Consider the following 21,216-nt stretch of genomic DNA (forward strand, 5'->3'; position numbering starts at 1 on the left):
ACTGCTGTGTTTGCTGTTAGTGCCCAGGTGAAGCTGTTCGTAACAGGGCTCTTCAGTTTAAACCAGGATATTCCTGCCTTCAAGGAACACCTAAGGGATTTCCTGGTCCAAATCAAGGTGTGTTGGGCATGCTTTTCTCAAGAAATTTAAAGTTATTTTCAGCAGGATGTTGTTGGAAAGCTTTAGGCAGTGTGGAGTTAGTGCTTGTTTGAGAAATAGAAGTTATTTTACATCTATTTAAAATGCAGTGAGAACTCTGTCCAGTGGCTTGTGTGACTGAGTAGTGTTCATGGAACCTGTTTCACTGGGATTTCACTTACAAATTGGGTTTGAACATCATTGCTTGTGTTATGCTTTGTGCACACAATCTTTATGTCTTAGAACAACTGCAAAACTAAATCTAATGGGAAATAAGTTTTTAGTTTTCAGTTTAATGGGAAATCTGTTTTTAACCAGATATTTTTTCATTCTACTTGGAATTGGGACCAGTTTTGAAATTCACTACACTAATGCTATGCCTTTATTTTTTTCTAAGAATGCTGGAATGATAAGATTGCAGGAAATAGTTTGTTAATTAGTTTTGAGATTGCACTTGTCAGGTATTTCAGAATTGTAACGACTCTGCTTTAATGGTGGTAGACTCCAGCTGCTGGGTTTGGCATCCCATTCTGTAACACAGTGAACATCTTTAAACATTGCTTTACATTGGTTGTGACCTTAGGAACAGAAAGCCATGCAAAAGTAGCCTGTCAGGGAACAGGAAGGGAAGATGTTCCCTGTATAATTTTGGAAGCTATTACTCTGCCTTAAGCACTTGACAACAAACTGATGTTTTTGTGTGAATTATCCCAGGAATTTGCAGGTGAAGACACATCAGACTTGTTCTTGGAGGAGAGAGAAACAGCCCTTCGGCAGGCTCAAGAGGAGAAGCATAAACTTCAGATGTCTGTACCTGGCATCCTTAATCCACATGAAATTCCCGAGGAGATGTGCGATTAAAACAAAAATAAAACAAGTTTTGCAGTTTTCTTTCTGTACAGCTACTTTGTTGTGATAGAAGAAAACAGCACTTGGATATTTGTTGACCAAAATGATGCCAATTTGTAAATTAAAATGTCACCTAGTGGCCCTTTTTCTTATGTGTTTTTTGTATAAGAAATTTTCTGTGAAATATCCTTCCATTGTTTAAGCTTTTGTTTGGTCATCTTTATTTAGATTTGCATGAAGTTGAAAATTAAGGCATTTTCAAAGTAATTACTTCATGCCCATTTTGTGGCTAAGGGGAAAATAGGCAAAGCGTAACTTGTAAAAGACTATATTGCAAAATAATACAATTTCCTGTCAGAGTATTGATTTTTAATTCGGAGTAATTTTCTTTCTAGTCTGTCCTGCAGTCTAGGAGAAAAGGTAAAGAGTAAAGCAGACAGAATTAATTAATTGTTAAGCAGAGGATCCTAGTGCTGCGTTTGTTCTGATCAGTTAGCAGCTTTCTGGACTGAGTGGTAAGGCTATAGGCTACGTGTATTTGCAAGTTGTATGGCAAGTTTGCAGCAAGATCATGTGCATATCATCCCATTGTAAAGCAACTTCTAAAGAGTATGGGAACACAGTACAGTTAGTTATTTTTACACAGTTCTTTTGTTTTTGTGTGTGTGCTGTCGCTTTGTCGACAACAGCTTTTTGTTTTCCTCAATGAGGAGTGTTGCTCATTTGTGAGCCTTCATTAACTCGAAGTGAAATGGTTAAAATATTTATCCTGTTAGAATAGGCTGCATCTTTTTAACAACTCATAAAATAAAAAAAAAAAACTGGCTTTTGAGATGACTTATACTAATTTACATTGTTTACCATGCTGTAGTGCTTAAAGAACACTACTTAAGAGCAAAATAAACTTGGTTTACATTTATTTTTCTTTCTTTGGCTTATTCTTTTATTGGATGAAAATGCTGTGATCATATTTAAGATTTGTATTTGAAGGTGTAGGAAAAGCTCCTTGAGGTCTAGATAACTGTTGCTTCTGGCTTGCCTCATCTCAAGGACTTTGGTTGTGCTTGAAGTTACCACGAACTAAGTTGGGTTCCATTTGGAAGTACAGTAGCTGTTCTGACTTACCTCCGTGGATAACTACTCCATACCACGTTACTATCAAATGCCAGGAATGAGGTACTCTTGCTCTTTCTCTCTCTGGACTCTTTGCAATTTATTTCAAAGAGTTATTGCACTGTATCTTGACTAAACAGTTAATAATAGTCCATGTTAATAACATGTGTAGACAAGATCTACGGTTATTTTTCTACCTACAGTTTTGTAGTTAAATGATTTTCACAGATAAATGAAGCAGTATGAACACTAAGGGTGTGTACAGTCTTGGCTTCCCCCTCTCTGTCGTGTCTTGTCTCTGTTCTCTAGTAGTCTGTGTCGAGCTGTCCCCAGGTTTCTCCATGGATTTGGTCTCCAGGCTGTTGGGATGAGGTGTAGCATTTGTCAGAGCTGTGCCAGGGCCAGGCAGGCTGGGGCTGTTTGTTGTGTGCCCCTTGGGGGGCTGTAGTTGGTAGCTTTGTGCTGTGTGTTCCTTTGGAGTAGAAGTGCATGAGTTAGTGGTGTTCCTGTAGGATGTAGCTGTGCCCGGGGTGTTTCCAGGCTGGGCTCTGACCCTCTGTGTCTGGGAGCATCTCCTGCTCCTTCCTGTGCTGGGCCCTGGCAGAGCTCAGCTGCTCCCTTGGGCAGTGGCACTGAGCTGGCACTGCCTGCAGACCCCCATGGCTGGGACTGCCTGCAGCCTCCCAAAACACTGCCACAGTTCCAGACCCATTCCTTACTGCCCTTAGAGCTCCCAGGTCCAGCTGTTTCATGTCTTCCCATCAGCCTGGAGCCTGCTGCTCCACCTCAAGGCAGTATTGCCTCTATTGGGCAGGTTAAGGTGCAGCACTTGAGGTCCTGTTGAGGGACATGAAATGGCTGGTGAGCAGCAGCAGAGCTCCAGCTCAGCCAGAGCTGTGCAGAGCAGAGCAGGTGATTGAAATGGAAATGAACCCCAGCAACAGAGGCATGCAGATCACATCCCGTGAGTCACAGAGCTCAAGGCTGAGTTGGTTCTGAACAGAAATACACACAGGTGTGTGCTCTGAACAGAAATACACACACGTGTGTGTGTGCTCTGAACAGAGATACACACACGTGTGCGTGTGTGCTCTGAACAGAAATACACACAGGTGTGTGCTCTGAACAGAAATACACACACGTGTGCGTGTGTGCTCTGAACAGATACACACGTGTGTGCTCTGAACAGAAATACACACACGTGTGCGTGTGTGCTCTGAACAGAAATACACACAGGTGTGTGCTCTGAACAGAAATACACACACATGTGTGTGTGTGCTCTGAACAGAGATACACACACGTGTGTGTGTGTGCTCTGAACAGAGATACACACGTGTGTGCTCTGAACAGAAATACACACACATGTGCGTGTGTGCTCTGAACAGAAATACACACAGGTGTGTGCTCTGAACAGAGATACACACACGTGTGCGTGTGTGCTCTGAACAGATACACACGTGTTGTGTGTGTGTTTGTGCTCTGAACAGAAATACACACACGTGTGTGTTTGTGCACCTTCCTCCCTTCAAGGCTGGAGTTAGGCTAAGCCTCACGGTCTGGTTGTTCACTGATACTTATATGTGACCTAAACTTGCAAACAACAACCCCAAAATGTATTTTTTATGTTGATTCAAAGAAGAGTTGTTTGGTTATTTTGATACCTTAAGAGTTCTCGAGTAACAACATTCTAATCTTAGGTTTTGCTTTCCTTTTAGATCTAAAAATTTAACTGTGGTCTTGTCTTGTTCTCTTAAGATAATTGGTGCCTTTCCCTGATCTCTGCAGCTGCTATAAAAATGCAGCTCCTGTGGAGTTCTGGATACCATTAAAGATTTGACTGGTGTGTGTGCATATTTCTAGTGCAGTTATCCTGAATGTGAAAAAAAAATAAATAAAAGACAATGTACATCTAAGAAAGTTCTAGTTCTAATGCACACTCTGTAAATCAAAATATATGGATAAAAAGCATGAACCATCATATAAACATCTCCATAACTTGTAATTATATGTAAACCAATGTTTTGTGCATATTTCTATACAGATTTTACTAAAAAAACCCGAAAAACAAACCAGTTCTGTGTACTCCAGGTACATTGATAAATACAAATATTTGGGGGTGTTTTCTGTGTTTACATGGATTGATTGTCAGCTGATGAAGACACCCCAAGTACTTTGTTTCAGGCTGCCATGATGTGTTTGCTACTGTAACTGAAGCAGATTATCTTCCAAAGCATTTTAGGTTAGTTGGTTTTGGTTTTTTTAAACTAGAATAATTTGGTGTGTGTTAATCTGATTGGTTTAAGTGAACTATTTTCCAATAAAGCTAATATTTATGCAAAAAAAAAAAAAGCTTTAGAAATGCTCATCTCTCTAGGAAGCTCTAAGAGTTATTGCTGATCGTTTTTAGCACTGGAAAGGAAATAAAACTTCAGCTCAAAGGGGGGGAAAAAAAAGAGGAAAAAAAGTTGAAATTGATGCATTAAATTGCCTGTGGTGAGGGACCAGCCTGTCCCAGAGTCCATTTATCACTGGGTAATGATAATTACAGATCCCAGACTCCAGGGGTGCTGGAAGGTGTGGATAAACATCCTTCTCCCCCTTGCTAGGCTTGTCTCCAGGTGTTATGGAGCAAAACTGGAGACAGCTCTTTAAAAACCATCAGTGAAAGAAGAATCCTGTCTACCTGCCCATCAGGAATGCTTCTCTGCACCTCAGTCCTTGAGACTGAATTTATTTGTAGGCTTGCAGCTTCAGGACATCCCCACCCCATTGTCCAAGGCTGTTCCCGGCAACAGGGTTCCCCTGGGAAAAGGCTTGGCCATTCCCATTGGGGGAATAATTTTGGGGTCATTATCCCATGTACAGTGCACCTCAAGTAGCTAAAAGTCCCAGAGTTTACACTAAAAAACCTGTAAGCACTTTGTGTTTTAAGTACAAGGAAAGATGGGATTGAGGAAGAAGGAGTATTTTGGAGGTTAAGACTATGGAAGAAAACAAAACACTCAGATTTTCATTTTTATTTACTCCTTGTAAATGAAAGTCACCCAGCACTTTTTCCTTTGCAATAGTCTCAGCTTTTCCTGAGCCTTGAAGGCTGCAGTCTTTTGTGGATCTTGTGATTCCAGCAATCAGCAGGAATGGGCCAATTTAACAACTGGAGTGGGGAGGGGAGGTAAAATTTTCCCTCATGTGTTGGGAGCAGGCTCCAGCCCCCTTCCTGCCCCACTGCTGGTTATTTTACAGGGACACTTCTAGCCAGACAGGAAAAGCTCTCCAAAGAACACTGCAAATGTGTGGCACCACTAAAAAGTCCAAAAGAGGCCCAAATGTCCAACAGGAGCTGCCTGGAACACTTTGGGAGTGGTTCAGTTTCTGGTGGCTCTCTCATTGTCAGCAATGCCTTGTCTGTACTTACATGGTATTTGTGGCCAAATTTTGAGTATTCTGTATTATCTGGGGTAAATCAATTTGGTGCTTCTCAGGGTGCTGTGACACCCAAGCCTAGTTAGACATGGACCCTGTTAGAGAGCTCAGAGTGCTGGAAGAGCAGTGAAAGTCAAGTGCTGCAAGTTAAATGTGGGTAAACTCAAATCTCACTCTGTTGTTCGTGGCTTCCAGTGGTTCCCAGCAGCATTCCAGCCATGAGGTCAGGGATTTACCTGGGCTCCAGTTAAACTGCCAGTTCAGTGTTGGGATGTGAATTTTGAAAATGTTCTTGCTCTTAATCCAGCCCCAAACTTGGATTAAAGATTTTAGTATTGCCCAAGTCTTGCATTTATCTAAGTTACTGCTCCAGAAGAGCTGTGCTGGCACTTGACCAGAGCAAATATTCCCAGCTGAGGAGCCAGGGGAAGGGAAGAGGCCTCCTGGGGATAGAACAGCCCTGCTGGGCTGGCACACAGAGAGAATAAAGGTTAGGAGGAAAAACCAAGCAGCAAGAGCAGGAGGCTGAGGATCTCTGTAACCAGGCCACTGACAGCTCTTGTCTTCTGCTTGGAAGCTAACATTTAATTTAATTGAAAAGAATTCAATTTAGTCTCTAGTTAAAAAAAAAATTAAAAGGAAACCAGTGCAGTGAAAGGAATCAGGCATTCAATATTGTGTTGTGCTCAAAAGCAGGAGTGCCTCAAGGTCAGCCATGCTCTGTGCTGTGCTCCTTGAGCCTGGCACATCACTCCAGGCTCCAGCAGGTCCCTTCTGTGACTCGGGGGTTTGTGTGGGGCTGCCCTCAGATCAGACAGCTGAGTGTCAGGAAAAGCATCTCTGAGGATGTTCTGGCAGTCTGAGCCTGCTGGAAAAGGTCCTGCAGGGCCTACTTGAGGAAGGGAGAGAGAGAGGAAAGTGCAAATTCAAATGAGATGATGCAGACTGCAGAGTGAGGTCCTCACAGTAACTGAAATCCTCTTGGACACGCAGAAGGTAAGGCAGCACAACACCGAGTGAAAACTCACACATAAATTCTCTGATCTACCTTTGATGGACCTCAAGCTCTGAAATCGGTGCTGTAGAAGAGAAACGTGTCACCACATTAACTCAGGCAGGAGCAGAGCACAATTGCAACGTTCTGGACTCCTTTTATTCTTCCATTATACATTCTCAGGCTGGCTGGAAGGGATGAAGCAACCAAAAGAGGCTTGACAGGGTCCAGTACATCTGTGACATTTTAATAACTAAACCAGTTACCAATTAAATAGTTGTAATTATTATGGAGGTTTAGTGATTTAACCAGTTAGATTAATAGCTAACTAGCTCATGCTAGTCAGATTTCTATTAACAGAAAATACATAATTTAGAAAAGACACTGTCAGGAATTAAAACACCTATAAATTAAATATAAGCAGAAAGATCGGTAAAAAGTTTCAGGCAAGTTTTTAGGTTTTTACTCACAGTCTCCAACCTCTCTCTTGCATTACTGCCCCTTGTTATTCCCATTTGAAATACATCTGCACTAATATGTTATGTGAACTAAACTAACAGACAAGGAATCTGTGTCTCCCATAGACTCTGAAGTTAATTTTCTGTATTAGTTTAAAATGGTAAAAGGAAATTTCAGCAGGGAATATTTAGGAATAGCTATCTTTGTTGATAAGCTTACCATGGAAAGTATTTCAAAACAAAGCAGTGACAAGAACTCTGGGTGAAACATGATTCTAGTATATTCCTGACTTGCACTGTAGCTGTTCCCTACATGTTGTTTACAATAAATTGTCTCTTACTTTTGAACAGCAGTGGGATTTTTAATCTTATGTTAACAAAGTGATGCCTGGAGGATGGTTTGGAGCTGAGCATTCTGTGGCCTGCACTGGGAGGTTACACACCCAACCACCACGCTGTTATCAGCCTGGACAAATATGCACACGGAATTAAAAAAACCCAGAACTGCATCTCTGTCACCATGCCAGCAGATTTAGTTCAAGTGGAAGAGATACGAGACAGCCACTGAGGAATTAAAAGCAACTTTTTTTTTTTTTTTCCCTCAGTTGGCGATTCTGTTTGACTTTCTGCTAAACTATATGGCATCTGCATTGCGGCTATTAATAGATTTGGGTTTTTAATCCCGCGTTCAGGTCGGTACACTGGCAGTGCTCAGATAACACGGCCTGGCCGCTGGGTGGTGGTGCAGAAACAAAAACCGCGCTCCGTGCTCGGAACTGCCGGCTGAGGGCAGAAACAGCAGCCGAGCCCATCATGTGATCCCGATTCACTGACATGTACCTGCGGGAGTGAGCAGCCTTCAGAGATGGCAAAAAAAAAAAAAAAAAAAAAAAAAGAAAAAATTGGGTTGGTTTTTTTTTTTTTTAATGGAAAACAGATGCTTGCCTGAAAATTTGGCATCCACGGGTTTGAAACCTCGTTCAAAACGCACGCAAGGCAGAGTGAACTAACTGCTAGTTGTAACACCATAAATTATCTATCCTCAATTAAAGTTTTTCGTTCATTTTCACCGTGTCATTTATTTAGAAAATACTATTTCCAGCCAGTCACAGATGCCATTACTGGTCGTACAGAATAAATCACGGTGCAAGAAGGGGGGGAGCAAAAAAAAAAGCAAAACAACCACCAAAAACCCCCCCAACAAACCAGGGCACAAAACTATGAGGTAAAAATAAATTAGTTATTAGTAGAACACGCTACCGTAGCCCTCCAAACGCCCATTCCCGGGGTCCGGGTCGGTGGCGCCCACAGGTGCCCCCGCTCCCCTCAGCCGCGCGGCGCGGGAAGGAGATGGCGGCGGCTCTTCCGTCCCGCGCCCCGACGGCGGAAAACGCCAAGAAACCACCCCAAAGACCTGGAAACGCGCCTGGAAGCCGGGAGCTTCCTCGCCACGGAGCTCGGCTTAGCGTGCTAAGCGCTCTCTTCAGGCGGGAGGTCCCCGAGGCAGCCCGGCGAGCGCGGCTCCAGGCACCGAGGGAAGGGGCGGGCAGGAGAAGCCGCTCCCCCGGCGCTGTCAGAGCGGCGGCGTGCGCGCGTTCCTGGCGGAGATTCCCGGCGGCGGGAGGCGGGCAGGGAGAGGACAGGGAGAGGCGCTTCCCGCCCTTCCCCGGGCGCGCGCCCAACCGCCACCGCCGCCATTTTACCCTCCCGCCCCCTTGCCTCCTCCTCCCCGCTCGCCATCCCGCCGCTCGGAACCGCGGTGGGAAGGCGGGGCGAGAGGGAAAAGGGAGGAGGAGGGACTCGGCCACCTTCGCCTCCTCCTGCCTGGTCGGAAACTGCCGAGCGGCGCCCGAGCGCCCTGTCCCCCCCTTCGCTCCCGTCGCCTCCTCCTCCTCCTTCCCCCTCAGCAAAATGGCGGCGCGTGGAGTCCCTGGGAGCCAGTGAGTGACTCGGCTTCTCCTCCTCCTCCTCCTCCTCCCCGCCGCTGCCGCCGCCGCCGCCACAGGCTCATTTGCATTGATCAGCCGCCCCGGATCCCAGACCGGCCCCTGCCTCTCCCCCCCCCCCCTCCCCCCCTCCCCTTCTCTTCCCATTCCTTCCCGCCCCCTCCCTCCCCTCCCCCCCGGTGACCCCCGCCCCGGCCCCCATCAATCATCAATCAGCAGCACCGAGCGGATCAATCAATGGTCGGGAGGAGGCGGCGGCGGCGGCTGCTGCTGTTAATGAACAATGTGTGAGAGCTGCGCCGAGCTGCTGGAGGTGTTAAATGAGAGTAAGTGCGGCCGCCCTCCCCCGCTTCCCTCCCCCCGGGCCGGGACCCCGCGGACCCTCCTCTGCACCGGGTTACAGCCCCGCTTCGCCTCCTTGCTCGCCTCTCCCCGCGCGCCTCGGGCCTCCCGGCCGCGGGGTTCCCTCTCTCCGCTGCCATGGAGGAGCTCCCTCCATGCCCTGCTCGGCGCTTCCTTCCCCCTTCCTTCCTTCCCCGCTCCCCGCGGCCTGGGGCGGGCCTGCCGCCGCCGTGTCCCCGCTCCATCCCCCCTTTCCCTCGGGATCCGCATCCCCGGCAGCCGCGGCGGGGCCTGGCCGGGCTGAGGAGCTGCCGGGAGCCGCTCTGGGGCAGCCGGGCCTGGGCTGGGTCCCTTTGAACCGGCGGCAGCAGCAGCAGCGGGGGCTCGGAGTGCTCCTGCCTGCCCCTCGCTGTGCCCGGCCTCGGTGCATGGTGCAGGTGCTTTTTGGGCACCCATCCTCCCGGAGCTGTGAGGGAAGCGGCGCCTGGAGGAGCCTGGCTCGGCTTGGCGAGGTCGGGAAGCTGCTGCTGCTGGCGGATGTTTGGCTCCGGGGGTGGTCTCCGGCTCCCTCCCGAAGTTCCCTCTCTCCGAGTGTTGCCGGCACGGTCGGAGGGGTGATACAGCAGGTGTTCCCCCCGCTGCCGCTGCCATCGGGAGCGTTTGGGGCACCAGAGTCCCTGTAGGCCTCGTGTATCCCTTGGAACCTGCGCTCCGCGGCAGCCAAGGTACCTTCCCAGCTTCTCAGGAGCTCTGCCTCACGAACAAAGACGAAAAAACCACCATTTGTACGGATGCTGAGGAATTGAAACAACTTACCAGCTGAAGTTTGCGATTAGAGGGAAGTTTAACTATCTTGGATCTTAAACATGGCATTTTTCCTGGTTGCACTCTGCAAATCCTGTTCCTTCAGAGTGGAGCACAGAATGCTGCCTAGGACAGGGCTTGGGGGGAGATGTTCTCACTCTTTGAGGCCCACTTCCATGTGCTGCTTGTTCCTCCCTAGGATCCTGCAGGAGTTGAATGTTGGCCTCTTTCTTGCTGGGGAAATAGGGTGTTCAGTGATGGGCAGCGTTTCATTTGAGAAGTAAAAGTGTAGGTGTAAAAGTAACTTCTGAGAGTTCAGAGACTGGATTAAATTATGTCGATATCACACACCAAATGGTTATTTAAACTGTAGGTTCAAAATAAGACTTAATTATCAGTTGTATATGATGACAGCTGCTTGTTGGAAGAGAAAACTTCACTTGCTTTGGATGGATTGATAAGTAATCATTGCTTAAACTTGATTTGGATTGGTATGATCAAATAGGAAAGTGTTGTAACATTAAATTTGATATTTCAAGGAATCCCTGAAATTCCAGTATGAATTGATTTTTGCAGATGTTTTAAGGTAATTGAGATTGATGAAGATAGATATTTCCCTATAGATAAAGCAATGTCTTCAATCACTTTACCAGTTCTTTTTTAATGTAGATATATATATATATATAAAACTGGAGTATGGATAATTTAATGGTTCTGCATTATGTAAGATATATCTCTGCTATTAAGTAGAAGGAAATATGTCTTTGAAAGTCAAACTTCATTAGGAAAATTCTGCAGTACTGCTGATATGTAGTTAATTTCAAAAAATGCTGTTTAAGTGACATTAGGTTTGGCCTTCCCTTCAGAGCGAGAAGCCCTCTGTAAATCAGCAGAACTGTTTGGGGTGTGTGTTTGGGTACAAAGACATGTGAGGTGCTCCCTTCTCACTGCATGAGACTGACTTGTGAGGAAGGGATGGTTTCTTTTATAACTTCCAGTTGAGTTCCTTGTGTTCCTTAAGTAATAATGATACATAGTACATAGTGCAAAAATGATGTCAAGCTTTGGTTTCTAAAACACTGCACCAGAAGTGAAAAGTGGTGGTAAGGAATGAGGTCAGGGCCGGAGTGTGTGAGGCACAGGCTGCCAGCAGCTTCCTCTGCTGCCCACGGAGCATTTGGGATCAGCTCTCACCTGACCTCCCCAGCAGGGCTTCCAGAGAGGCCAGGGAACAGCATCTCCTTCCTTTTGGAATTTTCTTGTCAACCAAACATTTTTAGGAGGCACCCTGGCCTTTGTCTTCACTCGCTGTGATGTTTACAAACCAGGATTTGGTGTCGGTTGCGTTGCAGGTGGCTTGGGGAGGGCAGTGACAGCAGGAACACGTGGGCAGCTCCCTTTTCCTGCCTAGGGAGTTCCCAGCTGAGGGCTGACAGGAGGGTGAAGCTGAGCAGCTCTGCCCCAAACAGACACATTTACATTAGAAATGTATTAGTCCCACTGCAGAGTGCCCCAGTGTTAGCCCACAGCCCTGACTGTGCAGAGCTGGGAGTTCTGTCCAGCAGTGACCTTTGGGGAGCCCAGGGTTATGTGCTGGGAACACTCCAGGTCCTCATTTTGTCACAGGCACTCAGTGGTCCTGGCCCTGGCACTCAGGGGCTGCCTGAGCTGCTGAGCTGGACACCTGTGGAGTGGTGAGACTATTTTTTTGGCCAAAATGTGTAAGCATGCATGTATGTGTTTAGCATACATTGCTGTGCTTAAGCATGAGAAGCAAGGCAGTATTCTGTGGGTGGAATCAGCAGTGTTGTTTTTTTTGTATATATTTCTTTTCCTTCTCTTGCAGCATCTTGATTTTCAGCATTTGATCTACATGTTCAACCTAGTAAATTCCCTGATCTTGAAGTTATTTCCTGAGAAGTAGTAATTTGAAGTTATGCTTAGATCCAGGAACTTGATAAAATGTAAATTCCCCTATGAAATGTCCAGACTTTAGAGGAGTTGTTGCACTATAAGACAATCTGTTCAATCAGAGCAAACAGTCTTAATTTCTCACTGTAGGTTTCTTAGCATCATTTACATTATCCCAGGCAGGGTTTAATAGGAGTAAAGTCTATAAAGAGTCTGATTTTTCTTTAATTAATCTTCCACAATATAAACATTTTTAGTAGCCTTTAATAGAAGAAGAAAAAGGGAAGACACAATGGGCTGCTCTTTAAGATAAGGCCACTTATTTGCAAAAGGCTTAGGAACAGATTCTCACAGCATTAATTATAGGGGCTCATTTAAATGTGCACAAATTTTACAGCAAAAGTGCATTCAGGACATTCTGTGCTTTTGTGTGAATCTCCAGCATTCTGTATCCCAGAATGAACCCTGATACACTTTGCATTCCTTGGTTTCTTTGGATGCCAACTCTTGTCAGTTAGGAGGGTTTATATTGAGTTTCACTTGTTCTTGAGCAGTATTTACATTTCTGTGCTGTCCAGAGGCCCTGATCAGCACAGCTCTGTTTTGCTAGGCACTGCACGGATACCCAGATAATCTCAGGCCCAAAGTGAGCCAGAAACCACAGAAATGGAACCTCAGAGGTGGGCTTGGCTGTCTCAGGTCTCACAGGAGTTCTGCAGGTTGCGGTGTCCCACTGGAGCCAGGGCATGGTGTGAGCTGCCTGGAGATCCCTGCTGTAGGAGTGAGCTGTAACACCTCCCCATCCCTGTGAAGCCTTCACTCCCAGGTGTTGGGGACCTGGTGCTTAGTGCTGAGTGTTTGTGGGGTGCAGGGCTTTCCTGGGGGTGCCCCTTCCTGGCTGGAGGTGCCAGTGTGGTTCTCAGAGCCATCCTGAGTCAGTGTCCCCACAGCCCTGGCCCTGGCGTGTCCCAGAGAGCCCAGCTCAGCTCAGCTCGGTTGCTACGAGGTTCCCCTTTGAGACTGCAGCTGATCTTGATGTGTGTTGACTTAAAACCCTGTAGATGATTTTGGTTTTGGTTTGGTTTGTTCTTCTTGTTTGGCTTGGGTTTTATAAAAGTAAGAAGCAAAGATTACAACATGGAAAAATAGGTTTTATTATGTGGTTTTAGGTTACCTTGGTAGGCCTTGGTTATTCCCAGTTCTTGGTTTCTGGGAACAAAGTTTGTTTTCTTCCCAGCATTCTGCTTCACTTTTTTCAATTACTACCTCTTCAGCCCATGTTTTCCCCAGTCAGCTCTGAAATCTTGTAAAATCAGTTCATATTGATGACTAGAGCCTTCTAGATGTTATTCCACTACACCAGCTTGCAGGCTATTATTCTCCTTATGTTTTCTCTTTAGTAAACCAGAAAAATAAAAGCCCCCAAGGACCAACCCAAAACAACCCCCCCAGTTTACTGAAGCACAGGAGATGAATGTGGACTCACACTTGTTTTTCTCTCTGTTATCACTGTCTGCAGAACTGCTCCCAGAGTGATCAGCTCCATAAAACACTTGAGGTGCTGGAGTGCTTGACTGTTTGTGTAGGTTCAGGATGGCCCTGAATGGGCATGCTGGATATTCTTGACTCCTTGTCGTGTTGTTCTGGCATGTGGGAAGTACAGAGAGGAGTCTTGGAGGTTGGGTTGAGGGTATGTTTACCTTGAGGTGGGTGAGGAATTGTGTTCCAAAACATTGCAGCATTCCGTTTGCTCTTTGGGATCTGGGCAGGATCAATATTTTATGCTGTGAGGACTCAGATATTGAGGATGTGCTATAAAATTATTACAACTATTGCATCATTAACATCACTTGGTCTCCAAGAGCTGCTCTCACTTGTTCATGGTTACCTGTAAACTTCAGGATTGATTGCTCTGGTGTTTTGTGGAGATCTAAGGTTTCATTTGGCTCTTTGATGGTTCCTCTTGTGCAAAACTGTAGAAGTTGTCTCTGTTTCGTGGTTTTCTTCTTTTTTTTGCCTTTTTTTAAAAGATTCATCTTTTTTCCCCTTAAGTGGTATTTCCATGTTCAGAATCTCTGCAGAGATGCTGTGGAGGATTTATTGGGGTAACTGCCCAACTTTTTGGATCTTTGCTGTCTCCTGTTGAAGAAAAGAAAGTTGCTTGTTTATAACACTGAAATTCAGGAATTTTTTCATGTTTACTTTTGTCTTTGACCCTTTTTAAGGCAATGAGCAACCAGGCCTAAAGGAAAATGAAAATAACCTTTTCTTTGTAGCAGCATTGCCAAATTGCAGTTATGGACTGTGAAGTGCTACTCCAAATGAACTGGAGTAAACAGAGGGAAAAAAATGGAAGGGGAAACTTAGATCCTCACTAATTGTGAACTTCCTAAAGTGAAAGGGGAGGTGGCACTAAGACATGCAAAGAAAAACTCTGTGACTTTATAGCTAAAAGGCTTCTATTTTTGGAAAGATATTTCAGATTTTGTTCTGTACAATTTTTTTGATTCACGTTATTTGATGTGATCAGGAATGATTTTGTCCTGAGACTTTTCCTGTTCAGGCTGCAGCAAACTGGTTCCTTCTCATAGCTCAGGCCACTTGGTCAGTGATGCTGAAGATGGGTTACATAAATCCTGTTCTGCTGAGTTTGGTGTGGGTTACACAGCACTGAGGTGTATTTACTGAGCTGCTTCTCTTTGTGTACAGGGAAATCTTCTGTGGGATAAGTACTTGGAATAATATCCTTAAAGCCAGGAGGTTCTAGCACTGTAGAGTAGCCAGGGGATACGTTCAAGGAAACTGAAGAAAGCAGGAAAGGAAAAGAAAAGCATCCCTTGCTTCATGTCCAAAAGAGACTCGGTCAGTGTAGAATGTGAAGTCATCATGTTTCCATGCAGGAAATCTGCCTGTTTGATCATTCTTTGATGTGTTTGTGGCTGCATTGCTGTCCCTCCCTGAGGGTGGTTTTAAGTCACCCAAGTCCCGAGCAGTTCCTGAGCCAACCCAAAGCCAACGTGCTTGAGGCTGTCTGGGATTGGTGGTGGTTGTGCCAGAGCAGCTCCTGGAGCTGTCCTTGGGTGCAGAGCTGGTGCAGAGTGTTGTGGGGCACGGTGATGCTCAGGCTCTGTCACTCTGGGGTTCAGGGGACAGATTCTGGGGGCAGACCTGGCTCCATCTCCCTTGGCCTGCCTTGGAGGTGATGCCTCTGCTTTGGGAGATTGGTTTTGTCTGCCAGGAGGCACTTACGAGGCTCACCCATTCCTTTAATTCATACAATTCCTTTTTGCTTCTTTTTCTTCTGTGTTATTGTTATACAGACTTTCTGTGTTAGAGGTTTTAATTCCTTGCTTGATTTCTCCATGTCACTGCAGTTTGCTTCCATCTTTCTGTGCTCTACTCACACTGAGTCAGAAAAGCAAATCCTGGAATCATTTTCTGTGTCCAAGTGATGAGCAGGCTGTGATTTGGCATTTTAGTGATTGGGAGGGAAGAGCAATGTTTGCTTCTTGGTTCCTTTCATTTCATCTGTTTTCTTCTCTGACTTTTTTCAGGTAGGTAATAGGGATTTCTGCAGCCCCAGCTACACCTTTGTAGTTGTCTGGATGCTGGGAGAATGTGAAAAAGAGTCTTACCATCCTCAGGAGCAAGTGCTTGTGCTGATTACTCAGGGCTGCTTGTAGTAACAGCATGCTGCAATTAAACAGAGTTGTGGCCATTTAATTTCTGCCATTTAAGCTTATATTGAGGTGATTTCTTCTTTCATTTTGTGCAGCAAATTGGCAATTTCTTGAAAATGTGAAGAGGTGAGAAGCCATTCTTCCCACTTTGCTCCTTTCCGGGTATGGGAATTGATTTGCAATCTGAATGCTAAACACAAATATGCAGCTGTGAGGATTTCTGTGGTGTTCTTAACATGTAGTAAAAATATCTAGCTTGTTGGAGATGTGCAGAGTTTTATTTCTGGAGTTGTTCAGATCCAGCACATCCAGTGGACAGTGAGTTTAGAGCTGCTCATGAGATTTAGGGCTGGAGCAACTGGTGGAAGGAGAAACTTGTCAGAAAAAGTCCTTGTGGAAAATGCACCTTTGGGAGTTGACCTTCCTTCAGCTCATTTGTAGAAGGGCTGTGAATAACACTTGAGAAACCTGTGTCAACTGAGACTTGTTTCTAGATCAGAATCCCTGCACATCATTGGTTCCCATCAAGGAATGAGGGGAAAACTTTTTTTGCCTTTTTCCACTCTTTCCACACATTGAAGATGCCTCAAATTCATTGCACTGACTTCCACCTGAGAGTTTTTAATCTATGTAATTGTGTATAGAAACATGCTTTGTGCTGTGTTGTTCAACACTCATTGTCTTTAGTTTTCTGTTGTGCTGCTTGGCTCATTTTATGGGGATTTGATAATTTTTAGCAAGAGTTTCTTCTCATCTTCAGGAAGTTCTCAGTTGCCTATTTATTATTCCGTGACACGTAATTATTGAATTCTTCATAAAAAACCCATGGTTTTCACCAGCAGTGCAATCAAGTTCTGCTTAGTTGAAGGATGGTGAGTGCAGTAAATCCTTGTCTGCATTGGCTGGTCTCTCACTCCTTTCACAGTTAACAACAAACTGTTGCTGGTTTACTTTGGGTTGAACTATTTTTTCCTGTGAGCTACTTTTTCTCCTTAATATTGAAGTGAAACTTGTGCCAGAGTATTTCAAGTCCTAAGTGTCAGTGCTTGATCTGTAATATTTAGAGTAGATGCAGTCTGATCAAACTGATCAGAAATTGAAATCAGCATTTTGGAAACTCAGAGGGTGTGAGCAGCAGTGCCAGTTTGAGTCTTTCCAGAGTGACTGGAGCTCAGTGTAGCCATAGCTGTACTTGCTGATATGAGACCTGTAAGAACATTTATTTATATCAGAATGGCACCTGTAAATACATTTTCTAGTCATGGGGGATGCTTGTCATGAAACCTAACTGCTCTCTTGGATGTGCTTTTATGGGCCCTGTGCATTGCCTTCAGCCATCTCCTGTTTCTCTTACTTCTTTCAACCTAGCAGCTTTTAGAAATTATATAATTGTTTTAGCCAGTAAATTACCTAATGCACCATGTGTTTGAGAGAATTACTACATACAGATTATCTGGCACAGAGGAATGCAAAATTTGAGTGTGTATCTGAGAGTTGAGAGACAGTGACTTCACTGCTAGCCTGTCCTTTCTCAGAATTTTATTGTCCTTCCTGAATGAGTGCAGCTTGCACCTGTGCTGCTGGAAACAAAGCAAGCCTTGGAGTTCAAATGCTGAGCAAGCTCTCAATGAACTGCCTGGAGCTCCAGTGAGGATAATGACCCATTGCCCATTACCTCTCATCTCCTTGTTTAAGCAGCCTTAAATATGCTCTGTGAGAAATGAATTCATCATATTTGCCTCTCACAGATGTTGTCCCTGAAAGCTGGAGCACAGTCATGACATGCTTTTGTTGGAAATCTGCTGGTAATCTGTTGCTTCTTGTGGGCCAGGGTGGCTCAGTCCTGGGCCTTTCTTTCTGCTTGTGGGGGAAAGCTGCTCCTGTTGTCTGAAGCTGATTCACAGCGTGCCAAGTAGTACAGCTGAATTCATTTGCAAAGTTCTCTCTCGAAAATAGAATGCTTCCTGGAGTAGGTATTTTAATTTTTGCATTCCTTGCTGCTTTTAATTAAAACTGATAGAAAACCTCTTCAGTTTTTGGAACCTTGTTCATGCAATTAAGTCTTTGTTCTACTTGTAAAGTAGTTTGATAGACTGAGTTCTGTGTCTTCACCTTAAAGTAGTATTTAAAAAGAAGTTCAGAGCTGGAGTATTAGAGAAAATGACTCAAACCCAGAGTCATTCAAGTACTGATACATTCTGTTATTGAAAGGAAAGAATGCAAGAACTCTCTTGTGAGCTGCAGGCGAGCAGTCCTTTATCTGAGCAGTAGTTTTGGCACTGACACTGTCAGCCCTAGCCTGGAAATTCACCTTGGGATAATTAGTGATATGCTGGGAATTGCTCAAATTATGCAGAGCTTGTCCAATCCTGCGCTGATTCCTTAACAAACTTGCAGTGGCTGTTGTCAAAATATTATGATGGGCAGCCTGACTTTCCACATCTAGTCTGTGTTTTGGTGATGTCAGGCAGACTTGATTGTGGAAATACTGCCTAAATTGAGCTGGGTTTTTTGTTTTGTTTTGTTGGGTTTTTTCTTAATTGAAAGAGGAACTATGACAACTTCAATACAAAGAAAAAAACACAGCCCTCCCAGAATTGTAACATCTTGTCTTGGAGTCAAAGGCAATTCACAGCACTGAGTTAAAACAGGACTCTGAAATTGAGTGCTGCTTTTTCTTTTTTTTTTTTTTTTTTAACTCCAGTGAGTGGCATAGATGCTTTGAAATTGCTTTGTGGGTTTTTTTCCTTAGTAATATGTAACCTGCCTTTCCCTGGAGAGGGAGCACTGCAATATCTTGGCTGCAGGGAACCCCAAGATAACAGAAGCATTGGGAGGTGCAGTGCAGGGATCCCCCAGATCCTTCTGTCTGACATGACTGCCATGGAAGCAGTGCTGAGGAACACTGCTGGAGCCAGGCTAGCCCTGCTGTGCTGCCAGCCTCCCATGGCAATGCAGCAGCCTGGACACCCCCTGGCCAGATCAGCTTTGTGCATTCCTGCTGGGCCCAGGAGCCCTCTCAGAGCTGGGGTGTGACAAGGATAATGTGGAGATTCCCGGTCAACCCTCTTGGGCCAGCAGAGCCAGAGCAAGGTGCAGTTTGTCCTGGTGAATTCCATTCCCAGCCAGATATCCCACAAGCTGGTCTGACCCATTTCCTCCTGGCGTTTGATCAAAAAGGCCAAATGTGCATCACACAGTGTTTGAGTGATGGCAGCTCATTCTGCTCCCTGAACCTTGATGGGAATCTCCTCTGTATCCCTGCTCAGTGCTGCGTGGGATGCTGCTGGTCCCTCAGTCACTGGCATAACCCAGCCTCAGTTATGTATTATGCATTGATCATTATATCAATATTAATAATAATTATCAATGATGGATTTCACATTCCCATCTTACGCTGGCCAGGTTGCCACTGTTGGGCATGTGTGGATTCAGTGTTGCTGAGCTTTGAGAAGTGGTGTAGGAACTTAGGCTGGGCTTTGTGTGCAGTGCTGCTGCTAGACCTGGCCTGGCTCATGCTGCAGCACATTGGAGATGCTGTATTTAAGAGTTTATTTAGATTGTGGTTGTAGGGGGATAGAACATCAGTAAATAAAGGTATAGAAAGTAATCTTACCCCCTGAAGAGTTGCAGCTGAGCCAATTGTTAAGGATTAGGAGCAGCCTGGTGTTAACAGGCCACAGCTGTAGCCAATAGAGGAGTGTTATAAAAGAGTGGGTTGGGTGGCTGCTGTGAGGACAAGGAAGAGGCAGTGCTTAGAGGAGCTGCCTACAAGGAACATCAAGGAGGTGCCAAACTCCATGGGAATATGGAACCCTTGCAATGTGCTGACAATAGAACTCTTGCACTGTAATGGCAACAGGAGGTTCTGGGTAGAGCCAGCTCCAGTGTGCTGGGTGGATCTGGGTATTGTCTGATAGTTGGCATTTGACTGCATTTAAAACAGTGTGGAACTGCTGCTGGGACCAGTGGCTGTGGCAGGTTCTCTTTGGGGAGGTGGAATCTTAAGATGCTCTCAAGAAGGACTTTTTATGTTCAGGTGGACATCTGCAGCCATTCTAAAGGGGGCAGTTTAACCCACAGCAGACGTGGCCTGGCACGGTGAAAGGCTCAGGGTGACATCACTCCTGCAAGGTACCAATTGCTAAATTGCACACAGCTGCCCAGGGCCAGCTGCTGCTGCTCTGCTCCAGAGTGCAGTAACTTGGGATGATTAAATCAGGACAAGTGTTTGCTGGAGAAGACAGGGAGGTGGGATGGGAAGGGAATGGAGAGATTGAAAGAGAACTTGTTGGTGTTTGCAGAGGAGCAGAAGATAAAGGCAGCAGTTACCTGGGGTCAGCTGGTTTGTTCTGGTGAAGTTTTATCTTGGAGGTGCTGTTTGGTTGGTGACCATACCAAGGCTGATTGTGCTCTGTGTGTAACTGTGCTGTGCACTGGAATACTGAGTTAAAACTCCTCAGCTCCTGATCTCAGGCTGTGAGGAATTACTCAGGTGCTGAATAACCAACAGATGATGATGGGACACCAGCTGAAAATGCTTTTTCCTTGCTCTTTGGAGTAGCTCCTGTATTTCCATTCCTCAGAACACAGCACTGCTTAGACTTGCAAACCTTTGCCAGTTTTGTTGAAATTGCCTTTGTTCAGAAGTTTGTGTCTGACACGAACACATTTTGTTTCTTTCTAGGGAAATGAGACTCCTAAAGTTGCTAATTCCTGTCTTAAAGCCATTATGTTGTCTTTGTGGTTAATATTTGTATACTTTATAGTCAGAAAGTTTCAGGAAAGCAATCTATTTACCAAGGTGTAATATTTATGAATAGAAGAAGTTCAGCTTGATGTAGACTTGAAATTAATTTGAGGTGTATTATGGGATGGAGATGGTTGTAGGTATCTGTAATGCTCTGGTGGTTGATGAGTGATCATCAAGGTGGCATTAAAGGCACTCAAGCACCTTAACCAGGCCATTATTATGGAATTTTATTGTGCTAGAGTTTGGGTTGCAGATCTCGTTGTTCCTGGCATTTGAACAAGTGTTTCTAATACCAAGGAATTAACTTTTTGTGTTTTCTATACCAAGGAATTAACTTTTTGTGTTTTCTAGTACGATCTGCACTTGTGTTTCTCTTTGATTATGTGTATCTAGTGAGTATTCTGGGATGCTTTTGTGTTAAAGAGACTGAGGTAGAAAGAAGACTTTATCCTCACTGAAAAGTTGTAGGAAGTTTGGCCAGTTGAACTTGAAGCTGACACTGTCCTGTTAAATACTTGTCAAGGATGGCTCCATAAAGGTTGGGAAGAGGTCTGGAGAATCAATTTAAGGCAGTCATGAATTCTGTATAATAAAAATAGGAATTCTAATAGATGAAAGTAGAAAGGGAATGGGAGATGCGGAACTCTGTGGCTATCATCTTACATGCTGTTGATCCTGAGCAAAAGAAACTCCCTAGTAGTCATTGAAAACACCTCAATGCATTGAAAAAATGTGCTGGGTGCATGGTACTCACACAAAATTTTATGCATTTTATATATATATACACATGCACATATGGATTTCT

At 44.9% G+C, this 21,216-nt stretch overlaps 2 protein-coding genes across 11 annotated transcripts in view; both read left to right on the plus strand.

Annotated features, from left to right (window-relative positions):
* The window catches only part of XPO1 (exportin 1), a 34,611-nt gene extending 32,705 nt beyond the window's left edge, over window positions 1-1,906 (plus strand). For both annotated transcript variants that reach the window (XM_058019745.1, XM_058019746.1), the window contains 2 exons: window positions 21-117; window positions 853-1,906. In XM_058019745.1, the coding sequence (XP_057875728.1) occupies window positions 21-117; window positions 853-999 (244 nt within the window). In that variant the 3' untranslated portion in view covers window positions 1,000-1,906. The remainder of the gene's footprint in view (window positions 1-20; window positions 118-852) is intronic.
* Window positions 1,907-9,119: 7,213 nt separating this feature from the next.
* The window catches only part of USP34 (ubiquitin specific peptidase 34), a 114,634-nt gene continuing 102,537 nt past the window's right edge, over window positions 9,120-21,216 (plus strand). For all 9 annotated transcript variants that reach the window (XM_058019335.1, XM_058019340.1, XM_058019338.1 and 6 more), the window contains exon 1: window positions 9,120-9,247. In XM_058019335.1, the coding sequence (XP_057875318.1) occupies window positions 9,205-9,247 (43 nt within the window). In that variant the 5' untranslated portion in view covers window positions 9,120-9,204. The remainder of the gene's footprint in view (window positions 9,248-21,216) is intronic.

This window comes from Melospiza georgiana, chromosome 3, assembly GCF_028018845.1.
Source record: "Melospiza georgiana isolate bMelGeo1 chromosome 3, bMelGeo1.pri, whole genome shotgun sequence".
In the NCBI taxonomy this organism is placed as follows: Eukaryota; Metazoa; Chordata; class Aves; order Passeriformes; family Passerellidae; genus Melospiza; species Melospiza georgiana.